The sequence below is a fragment of the Phalangium opilio genome, unplaced genomic scaffold (genome assembly GCF_054372755.1).
Source record: "Phalangium opilio isolate 3A_F unplaced genomic scaffold, DU_Popi_V2 ptg000105l_1, whole genome shotgun sequence".
NCBI classification, from domain to species: Eukaryota; Metazoa; Arthropoda; class Arachnida; order Opiliones; family Phalangiidae; genus Phalangium; species Phalangium opilio.
Genome location: NW_028324207.1, coordinates 146152 through 162278, shown reverse-complemented (window position 1 = coordinate 162278; position 16127 = coordinate 146152). Strand labels below are relative to the sequence as shown.

The following is a 16127-nucleotide window of genomic DNA, read 5'->3' as shown; positions in this document are numbered from 1 at the left end:
CCTTAGCGAGTGCGGTACGAAAAGTTGAAGACCCTAGCTGGTTTCCCAGCTATACTATTTGTTTTGGAGCTGTTTCCCTGCTTTTATACACTATATAGGAATTGATGGGGGAAGAGGACCTAGTTCTATACCTATACATCGTAACTCGGGCGTAGTACTACGCGAGTAAAGGCGGCAAAAGACGCGGCGAATCTTACCAAGTGATGGGAGATATAACGAGGTAAAAGAATAAAAGAGATTCACTAGTAGCTAGCTAGCTCTCTTCTTTTACAGGGTTCATACAACTTTTGGAAAACAAATTTCCCGGAGATTTCCAGGGTTTTCCCCATATACTTCCCTGAGTTTTCCAGGTTTTTCCCCTATATGGAGTATCCCATGGAGCAAATGTTAACGAAGGAAGGGAGGGGGTAAATAGGACTATTACATAATCAAAGGACATCCCCGTATCTCTAGTAGAACCAGAGTTAAGAGCCTCCAAAGTTGGGTGTAATGTTAATCCTATGGAGGAGGTGTGTTTATGAACATTTTGCTTAATTACTCGGCCCCTGTTTGACAAACATTTCCCTGAATTTTCCCTGATGTTTTTGTCAACTATTTATTTCCCTGATTTTTCCAGGTTATCCCGGTTTTCCAGGTTTGTATGAACCCTGTTTTACCGACAAAACAGACTCGCGAGTTTTTGGTAAACCGAGGGTGCAGCTATAGCTTCCACGGTGCCAACAAGAGTTTTTACGACCAACTCGCGGCTTCTTTGACGCTTATAATCAAAAAATCAATTCGTAAAAAAAAAGAAGAAAAGAATACAGTCTCCCACGTCGTATAAGACTATTACGTGGAAAGATTTACCTTTTTTTCCATATACTTTACGCAGTTTTCTAGACTAGGTAATGTACATAAACGTCTAAGAATATGAACTTTTAAAAAGTACTCAGCCTCGCGGAACGATGATGTTCTGGCTGCGGTAGTTTTAGCAAATCGTAGCTGTTGCGAATCCATGAAAAAGATTTAAGATACAAAATGGTTCTTTCCTTTCCTTCATTAAAGGAAAAGTTTAAGTAACATAACATTATACCTAAAAAGAACGGCCATTTTTCTAAATATATAAGGAAATCTATATCTATATAAATCATAGTTCATAGTCCTGACTGACTAACTGACTGATAATCAAACGGATGGCCCTAGAAGGCTGAAACTTTGCAGGGACGTTACTCATAAGTAGTAGGCGCGTACTAAGAAAGATTTTTCCAATCCGCCGCCATCTTAAAAAATGGTGCCCAAAAATGTAAAAAATCTTCTCTATGCAACAAAGTCCGCGCGTTTCAACCCATTTCGTACACTGGTTTCCTTTAACCTATAGACGGGCTGAATGGTCTTTTGGGTTCGATTTGTTGCCATCTTTTTAAATGTCGACCAAAAACTTAAAAACACTTCTTTATGGAATAATGTCCGCATGAAAAGTAATAAAAAAATGTTCCGACGGGCTGACGGGCAACGCCGAGTGCCTACACTCCTAGGGTGCTACAAAAATATTAGTCATCAGTAAAATCTACCCATTCTTTATATCCTTTTGATGGAAGTTCTTATTACACGCGAGCGACGCCGCGGGTAACAGCTAGTATATAACATTTAATTTGTCTTAAAAACGAAGGCTACTGTGGTTCTGGCTAGCAGACGCCACTAACGCAAACTTGAAATATAACGACTTCAATATATGCGACTTAACACATTCCTAAGTTGCTTCGACTTCAGAAGTTATGGAAATTTATAAAAACAAAAAATAACGTAAACTAAACTTCTGAGTCGATTTGACTTTTGCGTTGTTGAAACTTGAAAGGTTTCGAATTTCGTGGAAAACTGCGTGCATATTTCGAGGGTCCTTTTAGCATTCAATCCAAGGGATGGGATATAAGAGAAAAGAATTACAGAGACTCGAAACATTTTCAAGTACTCTCAAGAGCAACATCGTGAGAGTCGTCATGAACAATATACCGGTAATATTTCGGTATATTTTTAACGTTTTCTCCGAGGCAGCAGTCTTGAATGTTTCAAGATTGTCTATTTTTAAGTTCTAAATATGACTTTGAAGTTGAAAGAATTGGTTTAGAATAGATGCTGATCTCACGCTCTTGAAGTTATGCACGCGACATTGAACCGATAATACTTCCTAAGCCTAGTTTTTAACTTTTTTAGGCCTAAATCTAAAACTTTCGCCAAAGAAATTTGCCTAAATATATTCCCCAGAGTTTTTGCAACTAACCCGCTTCTTAAAAATGTTTACTTTACTTGAAGTCTGGCATATTTTTCTTTTGACAAAATATTCGGTCCATCGCGACCTCGACAAAAATATTCCGCCATTAAATCAATATAATACGACGAAAAACCAGGTATTTTTACCGGATTCAAAAAAGGGATGTATGCGCTTTTTGAAATCATACCGTGTTCTAGCTGATCTCAATGAAAAAAGAAACCTTTCTTCTTCTTTCATATAGACGTTCAGAAAATACACATATACAGGGTGTTTGTGAAAAGTCCATCAATAATGAAAGGGCGTATTTATTGGGCCATTTTGAGTCGAAAATGTTCTATGACATTTTGCCGTCCGAGCCACGGTTTTCGAGTTATGATTTGAATATTTTAGGGATGACCCCTTCATTAAATTAGCGCTGTCTTTCACTTTCTTAATTAAATTTAAGGGGTCATCCGTAAATTACTCCAATCATAACTTGAAAACAGTGGCCCGAACGGAAAAATGTCATAGAACATTTTCGACTCAAAATGGCCCAATAAATACGCCCTTTCATTATTGATGGACCTTTCACAAACACCCTGTATATATTTAAAGTTGCTTAGATTGCATGCATAATAAAAAGCCCCACGAGACTCGAAAACCCTGGCAGCAGACCTCCGGAGTCCGGACCTCGTAAGACATTTTAGAGCAAATATTTCACGAATATTTGAAACTATTCTAGTAGATATAAGAAATATAATATAGAGTCAGGGATAGATGTAATTTTAGAAGTAGAAATGGAGAACAGAGTGATGTGCGCGCCTAAAAGTCCCGGACCCCCTTCCCTGGGACGGGGGGGGTATGAAAGAAGAGGCGGGTCATAGCGACAGAGGTAAAAAGGAATTAGGTATTTTTCGCCGTCCCCATCAGCAACGTCATCAAAACGTAATTTAAGTGAGCCATTAAGATAATTTAAATATTCGTCACGTGTTGGAGGGAGGGGCTAGAGTCGGTCTGAAGTAAATACTAACCGTTCTCCATTCCTACTTCTAAAATTAAATCTATCTCTGATAGAGTTTATAGTATACCATCATAGCACAAAAATGGCAAAATATCTACGAAATTGTAATTTGCAGTAGCGGCGAGGATCATGTATCCCGTATTTCGTTTCCGCCCATTTCCTGTACCAAGAAATAGTCTATCGTCTAACTCCGCCCATACTGGGATATCCGGACTGATAGATAAGAAGCTAAAGGGAAGATTGACAAAGAACAAGGGAACAATAGCTGGAAACTTGTTGTTCTCTCCTTCGGTTATCCAAAGAAGAGTTTACAACTGTCAAGTATAGCACCCCTTTCTTGTTCTTTTTATCATGACTTCAACGATGGGGGAAAAGTTATAATTGATTGCTAACAAACGGGAAACAAACATAGTCCGGATACAACACGATAATATTGTAATATATCATTCTAGATGATTACAATTGAAGTAGTACAACCAGAATTAGTTCATCATAATACAGGTTACGACCTGTGGCTGAATTTCTACCATGATTCAATGCCATATGAGACCAGATTTTGATTTACATCAGAAGTACGTAATAATTCTCTTCGAGAAAAGTGTACCACAAAGCGGGGTAATCTATATCTATATAAATCAAAGTCCTGAATGACTGACTGATAATCAAGGCCCAGCCCAAACCGCTTGCCCTAGAAGGCTGAAAATTTGCAGGAACGTTATTCATAAGTATTAGGCGGGTACCAAGAAAGATTTTTCCAATCCGCCGCCATTTTAATAAATGGCGCCCAGAAATGTAAAACTCTTCTCTATGCAACAAAGTCCGCGCGTTTCAACCGATTTCACAAATATTTAGTACATTGGTTTCCTTTAACCTATAGACGAGCTGAATGACCTTTTGGGTTCGATTTGTTGCCATCTTTTTAAATGGCGGCCAAAAACTTACAACCCTTCTTTATGGAATAGGGTCCGCGTGAAAAGTAATAAAAAATTTCCCGGCGGGCTGACGGGCAACGCCAAGTGCCTTCGCTCCTAGGGTGCCACAAAAATATTAGTCATCAGTAAAATCTACTCATTCTTTACAAAAAGTTCTAAAGTTTACAACAGCTAGTTGTAACATGTATGTGCTGTGGCAATCCTACAATTCTTTTAAAAAACTAAAACAGTCGTAGTTAACAACCCCTTAACCACTGAAGTTATACTCTATCTAGGAGAAGGGTTGGGCAAATAGACGCGATATCAATTTTCGTTATGAAAACAAGGTTATGGTCGGCTCTGACTATAAGCCATATCGTTTGGATGAGTGAATCGTATACCCGAACGTCCAGTTGAACAAGCATTAATAAGGGATTGGGGGAGGGGGGAAGAAGGGACAAGTGTCTTTAAGCGTCATTCGGTTTGGGGATACTTTTACGATAAGTCAACCGAGAGCTATATTTAGGAGAAAAGCAATAATTTCGCGTTACATAAAATAGAAATGGAGCTTATTTCCTCGAGACAGAAAAGGCGAGACATAACACAGAGAAATGAGTACTAAGAGAAAAGGGGCGACCAAGTGTTGCTGATTCAATTACCAAGTTCCCTGTTGTTTTCCTTGATGTATTTCGGTGTTGAAATGTATTATTTTCAAAATACTATTCTTAAAAAAATATATTCATACACTCAAATTAAGTTTTATTTTGGTGTTTTAGGGTAGAAAACTTAATCCTTAAGGTAGAAAACATTTTTGTGGTAGAAAACACGATTTTTGTGGTAGAAAACACGATTTTTGTGGTAGAAAACACGATTTTTGTGGTAGAAAACACGATTTTTGTGGTAGAAAACACGATTTTTGTGGTAGAAAACACGATTTTTGTGGTAGAAAACACGATTTTTGTGGTAGAAAACACGATTTTTGTGGTAGAAAACACGATTTTTGTGGTAGAAAACACGATTTTTGTGGTAGAAAACACGATTTTTGTGGTAGAAAACACGAGTTTTGTGGTAGAAAACACGAGTTTTGTGGTAGAAAACACGAGTTTTGTGGTAGAAAACACGAGTTTTGTGGTAGAAAACACGAGTTTTGTGGTAGAAAACACGAGTTTTGTGGTAGAAAACACGAGTTTTGTGGTAGAAAACACGATTTTTGTGGTAGAAAACACGATTTTTGTGGTAGAAAACACGATTTTTGTGGTAGAAAACACGATTTTTGTGGTAGAAAACACGATTTTTGTGGTAGAAAACACGATTTTTGTGGTAGAAAACACGATTTTTGTGGTAGAAAACACGATTTTTGTGGTAGAAAACACGATTTTTGTGGTAGAAAACACGATTTTTGTGGTAGAAAACACGATTTTTGTGGTAGAAAACACGATTTTTGTGGTAGAAAACACGATTTTTGTGGTAGAAAACACGATTTTTGTGGTAGAAAACACGATTTTTGTGGTAGAAAACACGATTTTTGTGGTAAAAAACACGATTTTTGTGGTAAAAAACACGATTTTTGTGGTAAAAAACACGATTTTTGTGGTAAAAAACACGATTTTTGTGGTAAAAAACACGATTTTTGTGGTAAAAAACACGATTTTTGTGGTAAAAAACATGATTTTTGTGGTAGAAAACATGATTTTTGTGGTAGAAAACATAATCTTTATGCTAAACTTTAAGCTTAGGGAAAGAAAAAGCTAAACACTTAAAAAGACACGGTTCACTTCTATAACTTGGACATCACCACCCGTTTGACTATATAGAGAAAGCCAGTATTTAGAGGAAAGGAGGCAATAGCAGATGGAATGGAAAATATTTAATCACGAAAAAGAAGAAAAAGAGAGAGAGAGAGAGAGAGAGAGAGAGAGAGAGAGAGAGAGAGAGAGAGAGAGAGAGGGGGGGGAGGGGGGGATGGCTTGGAAGTAAATGGGGAATCGAAGCCAGAGACGGAAGTAAAAGAGGCTAACTATTGAGGAGAAGCATCGGTCCGTAAGATTCGTTTCCGCCATGGTAGAATTCTCTACACCGCTGGAACGAAATACAAGCCCCACTGCCTTAACAAGTTCCAAATTATTTCGTGGAGAGGACAGGGAGGACCTAAAGTAGGTTGGGCTGCAACTTGCATGGTGGTACGTTTCAAATCAGTGACTGTATCCTCCTCATTTCTTACACAGACCGCCCTTCCCGCCGCCTCTGCATACTCTTCTATTTCTCTTATTGTCTGATGGCACGTAAAGGCCAGTCCCTAACTGAATAAGACTTTGAAATTATCCCCAAGTTCCCCGCTCTTTAATCAGCCAGAGTTTTGGTCAGAAAGCAGTGGCGCGTGTACACACCGCGTTTATTCAATTATATAATCATACCTGTTTTTGTGGCAGAGAGCCCAGACAACAATTTATATTCCTTATATTAAAAATGGGAATTTCTCTCCCGAAATTATACTAGGATTTTAAAGGAGAAAAAAATATGTTTTTATAGGAAAATATACGACTAGAAATGCTGATAAATATAACACTATTTTGGCTTAAATTATGTAGAAAAATCTCAAATAATAACAAATTGGATTTTACTTTGAAAAGAGGAACTTGATTAAAACATAATACCAAGAAGTGATATCTAGTTTATTAGGGAGAAGATGCCTAAGCATTCACGCGCCATATTCCCAGTCCCCCTTTCAAAATACAAGGGGGGACGTAAAAGGAGGCCGGGCTATTTCGCCTCTCCTCAGTCGGAAGATACGTAATTTTCGTCATTCGCGTCGCGCTGACGTGAGTTTTCAAGAACCAATGAGATGCTGGTTGTAATTTAGAGGCTGGGATTAACTCCGGACCTACGTTTGGACTGGAGATAAAGCTGGATATGTAGCGAATTTATAGTTTATACCTTCTCCCTAATAAACTAGATATCACTTCTTGACAATTCATAAAAAAATAAAAGAGCTAAATTTTGATAAATTTGCTATACGAAAACTTAATTCGACTAAGTCTAAAATATAGGATATTATAGGACCTATCATGATTCATGATATTATAGGAGATGTTGCCCAAAGAAAATCCCCCTTAATTTATGCCAGACTATATCAGAATACGACCCTTTTTAGGGTATACATTTATCCAACAAAACCCGCATCTTTAGACCAAGAAAATCGCAGTGTAATTTCTGATGATTTTTACTCTCTAAGTATACCTAAGAACGTACTCCCAAAATCAATTTTAAATTAAAAATTATAAAAATTTTCCCAAAAAAATATATATTATTCCCTGTCCTCCATAAATGTCAAAACGAAGCTATAACTTTATATATCGAAGCAATTTTCATATTAAACCTTGAGAAGGAAACTCGAAGGAAAGGCTGGCGCTGTAATATTGGAAGGTACCTATATTCCTCTGGGATATTTATAGCCAAACCAACAAACTCTAAAATCAATAAACGTAACGTAAGCTTTAAACCCATCGCTGCTATAAACATAAATTGGCCCTTTAAATTTAAGCCACATATTGTGCGGATATAAAACTAAAAATTTAATATGTGAAATCATAAAAATATAATTAATTCCGTTACGGTTAAAAAAACTCATTTCTGGTAAACCCATCTATATGGAAAATAACATGATTACTAGAAAATAATAATTAGTTAAAACCGTCAGAGAATTTCCCATAAATCTTAAATAATATCTCTTAAGCCTAAATCCAACTGGCGTTGCTATAGTTTGACCAACTATATTTATATTAAAATAGCAACGGATTAAAATTAATTATAACAGTTGGTGAGTACGGTAGGTGCTAACAAAAGTTAATGGATAAAAACAAAAAATGTACTTTATTGAAGCTTGCTCGCGGCGCGTAATATGAGAAACCCCCTTCTACCTCTCAGAATAGTGTCGACCCCCATGTGTGTGTGATTTCCTGAAGTCACGACCGTAGCACAGGGAACATGCGCGAATAGGCTCCTAAAGTAGCCTAAAATGCTGGACGAGGTATTAATGTTTGAAACACCACCATCGAGTACCATTTTCTATAAACCTTTGACCTCTTCTCTGATTGGTTGCTTTGTGTAGAGGTTGAGAGGAGGGTCCTTTGTTCTTGAAGGAGAGAAGGATGGAGTGGAAACTTCCATACCCATAACGTGGCCTCTGTACCCCCACCTATGGCACCGAAGTCCTCTCAACATCCTCAGCGTTTAGGTAGGGTCGTACAGTACGGAATCGTAAAGGACGCTCTCTTAGTCTTAAAAAGTTTCTAGAAGCTATAGCTCTCATACAAATACAATGGCGCTTCACGACAGCACATAATAATCGCCTACCGAAGGATAAGGGCGTGAGCAAGGTACACTGGGAGAGTTTCGGTGCCGCAGATCGGCCACCATCTCATTGCCACTCCATCTTATCTTATCTCATTTGTCTCTGGGTTTGCTTCTAATTTTAGATGGCGTCTACAGCCAAATGCTGGGAACTGTGTAGGAAGTATTCTTTTTGTTTTATCTACGAGCTTTTGGTACCACGTTCGTATTCTGAAAATTTTCCGACCTAATACTTGAAGATACTAATTTAGAATGCGAGAGGTGCCTCTTTTCTCCTAAACCGCCCTTAAAGCGACTAATAGGATTCCCCAGTCACTTTGCATCGTAATTAAGAACAAAAAGGATGCCATCAGCCTTCAACAGTAATGCAAAACGGCATTGTTTATTTGTATATTATCCGTGGGCTGCCATGGTGTTCCCCATTCCAGGCCAAAGTAAGCCTCGCAGACTCGTAAATTTGAAATGAATTTAATCGCCTGGCAATACTTATTTTTAATGCTTCCCAGGGCAATGCGAAAGCCCACGCGAAACGAATTAATACGAAGTTATCAGTGTCTTTAGCACTTTGTCAATTTTAAGATCCGGATAAAGTGTGCATTCGTATAAAGCTTCGGTTTAACACACGTCCTATGGTTTTACGCGGACATTTAGAGAGTGAGAAGATCCTTGAATTTACATTACTTTGGGAACTCTCTCTTTTTAGCGCTTTGTGGAAACGTGAATTGTTTTAAATTGACTTTAAATCTGAATTAATTCGCAATTAATACTTTATAAGTTTACCGTTGGTTGTAGGCGTCTGTTTTAATTCCACGAGTTTCAAGAAAATGGTGTCGAGGGGATATCACATGCTTTGTAATAGCCATAATTTAGACTAAGCCTTCGTTTTTGAATTTTTAATTTTGGCGCGCTTTAACCATAGACATATAAAGAAGGTAGACATACTTATGACTGTTGAAAAATCTCGTTTTTAATGCCAATTCCACACATCCTCGAGAACCATGTATAGTAGGGGCAAACCACTAGCGCCATCTTCGCCATTATTTGAGCCCGGGAAATTTTTGGACTATTTTTTATTTGAGCCCGGGCAATTTTTGGGCTATTTTTTATTAGAGCCCGGACAATTTTTAGGCTCATTTTTATTAGAGCCCGGACAATTTTTAGGCTCATTTTTATTAAAGCCCGGGCAATTTTTGGGCTATTTTTCATTTAAGCCCAGGCAATTTTTGGGGAAATTTTTATTAGAGCCCGGGCAATTTTTGGGCTATTTTTCATTTAAGCCCGGGCAATTTTTAGGGAAATTTTTTTATTTGAGCTCGGGAAATTTTTGGGGAAATTTTTTTATTTGAGCTGGGGAAATTGTGGGGTCAATTTTTAATTTGAGCCCGGGCAATTTTTGATCTATTTTTAATTTGAGCCCGGGCAATTTTTGATCTATTTTTAATTTGAGCCTGGGCAATTTTTGATCTATTTTTTATTTGAGCCCGGGTAATTTTTGGGCTTTACAATGATATCACGTGAAACGTTGCTCTAAATTTAAAAGCAACCTCGAGGAGGAGAATTTCTAGGCTATAATTTGGTAACGATTGTTTTATTTTTCATTTCAGTTTAATTCAATATTGTGTGGAGCATCAAAAGACTGACGTCCTAGTGACGGGAATAACGCAATCAGAAAATCCTTTCAAAGAAAATAAAGCCTGCATTATCATTTAGCAATTGTGGTTTTTTCGTCGTTATCGTCATAGGTATATTCAGGGATAGATTTAATTTTAGAAGTAGGAATGGAGAACGGTTAGTATTTACTTCAGTCCGACTCATAACCCAGTATAGAGCCCCTCCCTCCAACACGTAACGAAAAGTTTAAATTATCTTATTGGCTCACTTAAACTACATTTTGATGACATTGCTGACGGGGACGGCGAAAAATACGTAATCCCATTTTACCTCTGTCGCTATGACCCACCCGCCTCTTCTTTCATACCCCTCCGTCGCGTGGAAGGGGGTCCGGGACTTTGACGCGCGCCCAGATTACTCTGTTCTCCATTCCTACTTCTAAAATTAAATCTATCCCTGGTATGGTTTTAAAAAAATATTAATTAAAATTCTAAATAAAACTTAGTTTATTAAATCTTAATATCCTTAAGTCCCTTAAAACATAACATTAATTAGTAAATTAGTTAATACCATAAAAATGCACACGAAAAAGATGGCGTATCACGAAATCACGTAATAGGGGTCAACTAAGGTCAGATCATCTGACGTTTAATTACCTACGATACGATATTAATTATAATCTTAAGCCACCAAGAATGGATAGAAGGCGATCAGATTTAATGGATATCAAGTTGATTTCTAATTTGCATAAATAATATAACGGGTGCATCGTAAAAGCTCTTTGAGTCTTCATCCCTTTAAGCCCAATAGACAGAAAAGGATAAGGCTAAATATAGAAACTTGATTTAAAGGTTTATTTCTCGAGAAGTTCATGACATAACCCAAAGAGGATATTGAGAGGTATTCCTAATATTAACGCGTGACGTGCCTTAAGATTAGGTCCCTTGCATATTACAATCATGTCATTCTCGAGTGCCTATGACAAAATTTATCTTTCTATAGGAAAACGAGACAGTTCATCCATTTTGAAAGAGCGTGTATTAGTAGAAGTATATAATTATACTTCTTTTCGAGAGAAGTGTACCACTAAGCTAGGTACTTGTAGCATGATTCCTCCCAATATTATATCCCTTAACATTTAGAGTGTTCAAGGTTACTAAACTGAGTCACATATACGCGATAAATAGTTCCCTCATCATTACTCTATTAGCGCTAAACCATTTGCCAAGGCGCATGCGCTGTGTGTGTTTTTGTCCCAGCCACGTCAAGACAATCAAGGTTTGTGGTTTGATTGATTGCTGGGGATTCAGTACACACCAAACCGTTTTAGAATTCACACTAGCACGGTGCGATGCCCATCTGAAGTTTGATGAGCAGGAGAGCAAACAATAGAATGGGCCTGGGAAGAATCATGTTACATAACTGAAGTATTAAGAGGATACAGAGTGTCATCCTTCTTCTATTATCCCCTTCGGGTATTGGGTACTCGAACTTTCTAATAAACCACGCACCCTGAATTTCACCCATTCAGTTTATTCAAGTGGATGATTTAAATCAGATTTTATTGGTACCGTTTCGGTACTGCCCAAAGAGTGAGCGAGCTATACTTGAATCGAAAGCAAACTTTGAACCGTAGATGTTGGTCTCTACTTGGGGCGTGGATGTATTCAAATTAGGAGTTTTAAGCAAATATAACCTGACACAGAGTCAAATAGAAGTTGTCTAAATTACTAAAACTATATGTTATTTGATGATAAGCAATCGATTTGGGAAACCGATTTGGCGTGTAAACATCGTAAAGGGTTGGAATAGTTTGTCAAAATCCATTTGGAGTCAAGGTTCGGTGGAATAACATTTACCTCAGAAGGGGATAATAGAAGAAGAAGGATGACACTCTGTATCCAGCTCTTAATACTTTAGTTATGTAACATGATTCTACCCAGGCTAACCCTTTTTTGTTTGCTCTCCTGCTCATCAAACTTCAAATGGGCATCGCACCGTGGGTGAATTCTATAACTGTTTGGTGTGTACTAAATCCCCAACAATCAATCAACCCACAAACCTTGATTGTCTTGACGTGGCTGGGACAAAAACACACACAGCGCATGCGCCTTGGCAAATAGTTAAGCAGCGCTAATAGAGTAATAATGAGGGGAACTATTTATCTCGCATGTGATTCGGTTTAGTAACCTTGAGCACTCCAAATGTAAAATAATGTTGGGAAGAATCATGTTACAATTACCCCGCTTTGTGGTTGGTACACTTCTCTCGAAGAAAAGTATTATATACTTCTGCACTTAAACAAGTTATCAAACTAGCAGAGAATGTATTTTGATCGATTGCATAACGTCAATACGTATTAGCAGCTTCACGTTAATCTACTTTGTTGAGTTGAAAACTAAGTATCCATTCCCTTTACCGGCGGGATATCTTGCTTTACACCTAACTGTTTCACCCCGCGCTGTTTAATCGGAATAAAGGTATCAAAATGCATACCATTTTCTAAATTAAACAACCGAATACTAAAGCGTATCCCGGGGCGTGTATTTTCTATTGTTTATCTCAAAATGAGACGTTAATAATATACCCCCTATTTCGAGCGTAGGTAAATTCCCAAATGGAAGCAAAATGGTGATTTTCTGCTGAATTTTGCTTGGTAAATGAGGTCCAAAATTAGTCGTTTTGTTTGCATGAACTTCAGAAATTAAAATATTCGAAGGGCATTGTTACTTTCCGTTTTCCTTTCTTGTTTCGCGGAATAATTTATCTACTCGCCAACAGGGAACTAGCTAGAGTCGAGAGTAAATTGAAATTGATGTTTGTTTACTGACATTTCTCTAATTAGTTTTCGCGCCTTAATAATAACGAATTTATTTTCGAAACGTCATAATTCTGTTCTGGCGTAAGACGACAAAATGCCTCGAGGGTGACAAAATTTTCCATTGTGTAAAAATAGCGAAAACAATTCGAAATAATATTACTGCCAAATATCTTTAAATTCCTTAAAAATAGAAATTATAGGATTTTATTTTATAGGAGAAAGAATTTGTTTTTATAGGAAAATATAGGATTAAAAATTCTCAAATATTATAATGTTTTTGTTTTAAACTATGTAATAAAATTAAAAACATTAACAAATTGGATTTTACTTTGAAAAGAGGAACTTAATTAAAATATAATATATAAAAATCATGGGGGAGCTCTGCAATTTCGTTGTCTAGTCAAAAGTGATCTTGATAAAAGAGCTAAATTTTGACAGATTTGAGGCTAAACTATACGAAAACTTCGACTACGTCAAAAATATAGGATATTATAGCACCTTTCATGAAAATATAGGATATTATAGCACCTTTCATGAAAATATAGGATATTATAGCACCTTTCATGAAAATATAGGATATTATAGCACCTTTCATGAAAATATAGGATATTATAGCACCTTTCATGAAAATATAGGATATTATAGCACCTTACATGAAAATATAGGATATTGTAGCGCCTTTCATGAAAATATAGGATATTATAGCGCCTTTCATGAAAATATAGGATATTATAGCGCCTTTCATGAAAATATAGGATATTATAGCGCCTTTCATGAAAATATAGGATATTATAGCGCCTTTCATGAAAATATAGGATATTATAGCGCCTTTCATGAAAATATAGGATATTATAGCACCTTTCATGAAAATATAGGATATTATAGCACCTTTCATGAAAATATAGGATATTATAGCACCTTTCATGAAAATATAGGATATTATAGCACCTTACATGAAAATATAGGATATTGTAGCGCCTTTCATGAAAATATAGGACATTATAGCGCCTTTCATGAAAATATAGGATATTATAGCGCCTTTCATGAAAATATAGGATATTATAGCGCCTTTCATGAAAATATAGGATATTATAGCGCCTTTCATGAAAATATAGGATATTATAGCGCCTTTCATGAAAATATAGGATATTATAGCACCTTTCATGAAAATATAGGATATTATAGCACCTTTCATGATAATATAGGATATATATCATCCTACAGATCCAAAAATATAGGATTTTATGGGAATTATAGGACCACTGGGTTTCCCTGTACCGTTTAAATTTAATTTTATAATCCTCACTTTTATCCATTGAAATATTAATATTTCATCATAATATGAACCTCAAACAATGGTTTAACGAGTCCTTCTCAAATGTTATAAAGATATTGTAGCTCCAGGCTCTTGAACGACGGTTTAAAAATTACCCATAAAGTCCTTACACGCGAGTAATCTCCTAGTTAAACAAACAATTTAGTTTCGGTTCAATGAAGAGAAACAAAATATAAAAAGAAAATTTAGCGCTTGAACTGGGTATGTTATCAAGCGACTAAAATTCCAATTTTAGAAGGTTCGTCCCTTTCTGTCACTAGCAGGTGATTGGCTTGATATTAAAAGAAAAACAAGCTGTCCCCGGGTAAACAGTTTTGGTTTCATAACAGTGGTTCGATATTTCAGGGACTTTTAATGAAGGATTTGGTCAGGGATAGATTTAATTTTAGAAGTAGGAATGGAGAACGGTTAGTATTTACTTCAGTCCGACTCATAGCCCAGTATAGAACCCCAGCTCCCTCCAACACGTAACAAAAAGTTTAAATTATCTTATTGGCTCACTTAAAACTACGTTTTGATGACGTTGCTGACGGGGACGGCAAAAATACGTAATTCCTTTTTACCTCTGTCGCTATGACCCGCCTCTTCTTTCATCCCCCCCCCGCGTCCCGTGGAAGGGGTTCCGGGACTTTGACGCGCGCCCACATTACTCTGTTCTCCATTCCTACTTCTAAAATTAAATCTATCCCTGGTAGTATAGAAAAAATGACGAGATATCGAAGCGAGCACCGCAATTTCGTCGTCTAGTCATGTGATCTCGATAAAATAGCTAAATTTTGATAAATTTGATACTAAACTATACGAAAACTTAATTCAACTTAGTCAAAATTTAATATATAGCATATTATAGGGCCTTCCGTGAAATTATAGGATAGTAAAGGGCAGGTTCAAAAATACAGGATTTTATAGGAATTATAGGACCGCCGCTGGGCTCCCTGATAATGATTTAAATCCGTCATCGTGAGATTTTTCTCTTTTGACATCCTACTTTAGGATTTTTTAAATTAAATAATTCGAAGTTGGATTTTCGGTTGCTTTCTATCCGCGCGTTAATTCAATTAGACAAAAGCCCCGGCTCCTATTTCCTGACTAGATAATTTAATTACCCCAATTTTCTACTCCCAGGCCATTCCAAACCGGGATTTTAGTTTTTCCCTCTGGGAATTTTCACGCTACTCGGAGGTTTTTCTGACTTTCCATATCTTTCCCCGCTACAGACAAAGTAGAACCATAGAGGATATACAATAGAGGAGTAGACACGCAGTTGTTGTATTCAGTTCTTGTTGAATTATTTGGAGCTACTTCCGGATGTGCACTTGGTTTCTTGGTAGACACGTAACAAGAAGTGATATCTAGTTTATTAGGGAGAAGGTATAAATTCGCCACATTTTAAGCTTTATCTCCAGTCCAAACGTATAGTAGGTCCGGAGTTAATCCCCGCCTCTAAATTACAACCTGCATCTCATTGGTTCTAGAATACTTACGTCAGCGCGACGCGAATGACGAAAATTACGTATTTTCCGACTGAGGAGAGGCGAAATAGCCCGTCCTCCTTTTACGTCCCCCCTTGTATTTTGAAAGGGGGACTGGGACAATGGCGCGCGAATACTTAGGCATCTTATACCTTCTCCCTAATAAACTAGATATCACTTCTTGCACGTAATCACCACAATGAAAAAAACAACCGAAAATAAATAGTAAAGATTTGGCGAGATATTCCCTTATGTACTGGTAAAGGGTCTTTGCGTGTGACGTCAAGTTATCTTCCCCCTTTCCTCTCCCCTTGCCGACTCCCCGCTCTGGCCACGTTAGGACGCCATGTTGACATCCCCTGAAAAAAGGTTTTCGCC

The 16127-nt window shown here is 37.2% G+C and overlaps 2 protein-coding genes across 3 annotated transcripts in view; one reads left to right on the top strand and one right to left on the bottom strand.

The window, feature by feature from the left end:
* LOC149625041 (tRNA wybutosine-synthesizing protein 2 homolog) overlaps nt 1–16127 on the bottom strand; it is a 43118-nt gene that overhangs the window by 24533 nt on the left and 2458 nt on the right. The window lies entirely within an intron of this gene.
* The window catches only part of LOC149625042 (guanine nucleotide-binding protein G(I)/G(S)/G(O) subunit gamma-12-like), a 39366-nt gene that overhangs the window by 20904 nt on the left and 2335 nt on the right, over nt 1–16127 (top strand). Inside the window, exon 2 of the mRNA XM_089851811.1 lies at nt 10114–10251. Within this exon, the coding sequence (XP_089707937.1) occupies nt 10114–10219 (106 nt within the window). The 3' untranslated portion in view covers nt 10220–10251. The remainder of the gene's footprint in view (nt 1–10113; nt 10252–16127) is intronic.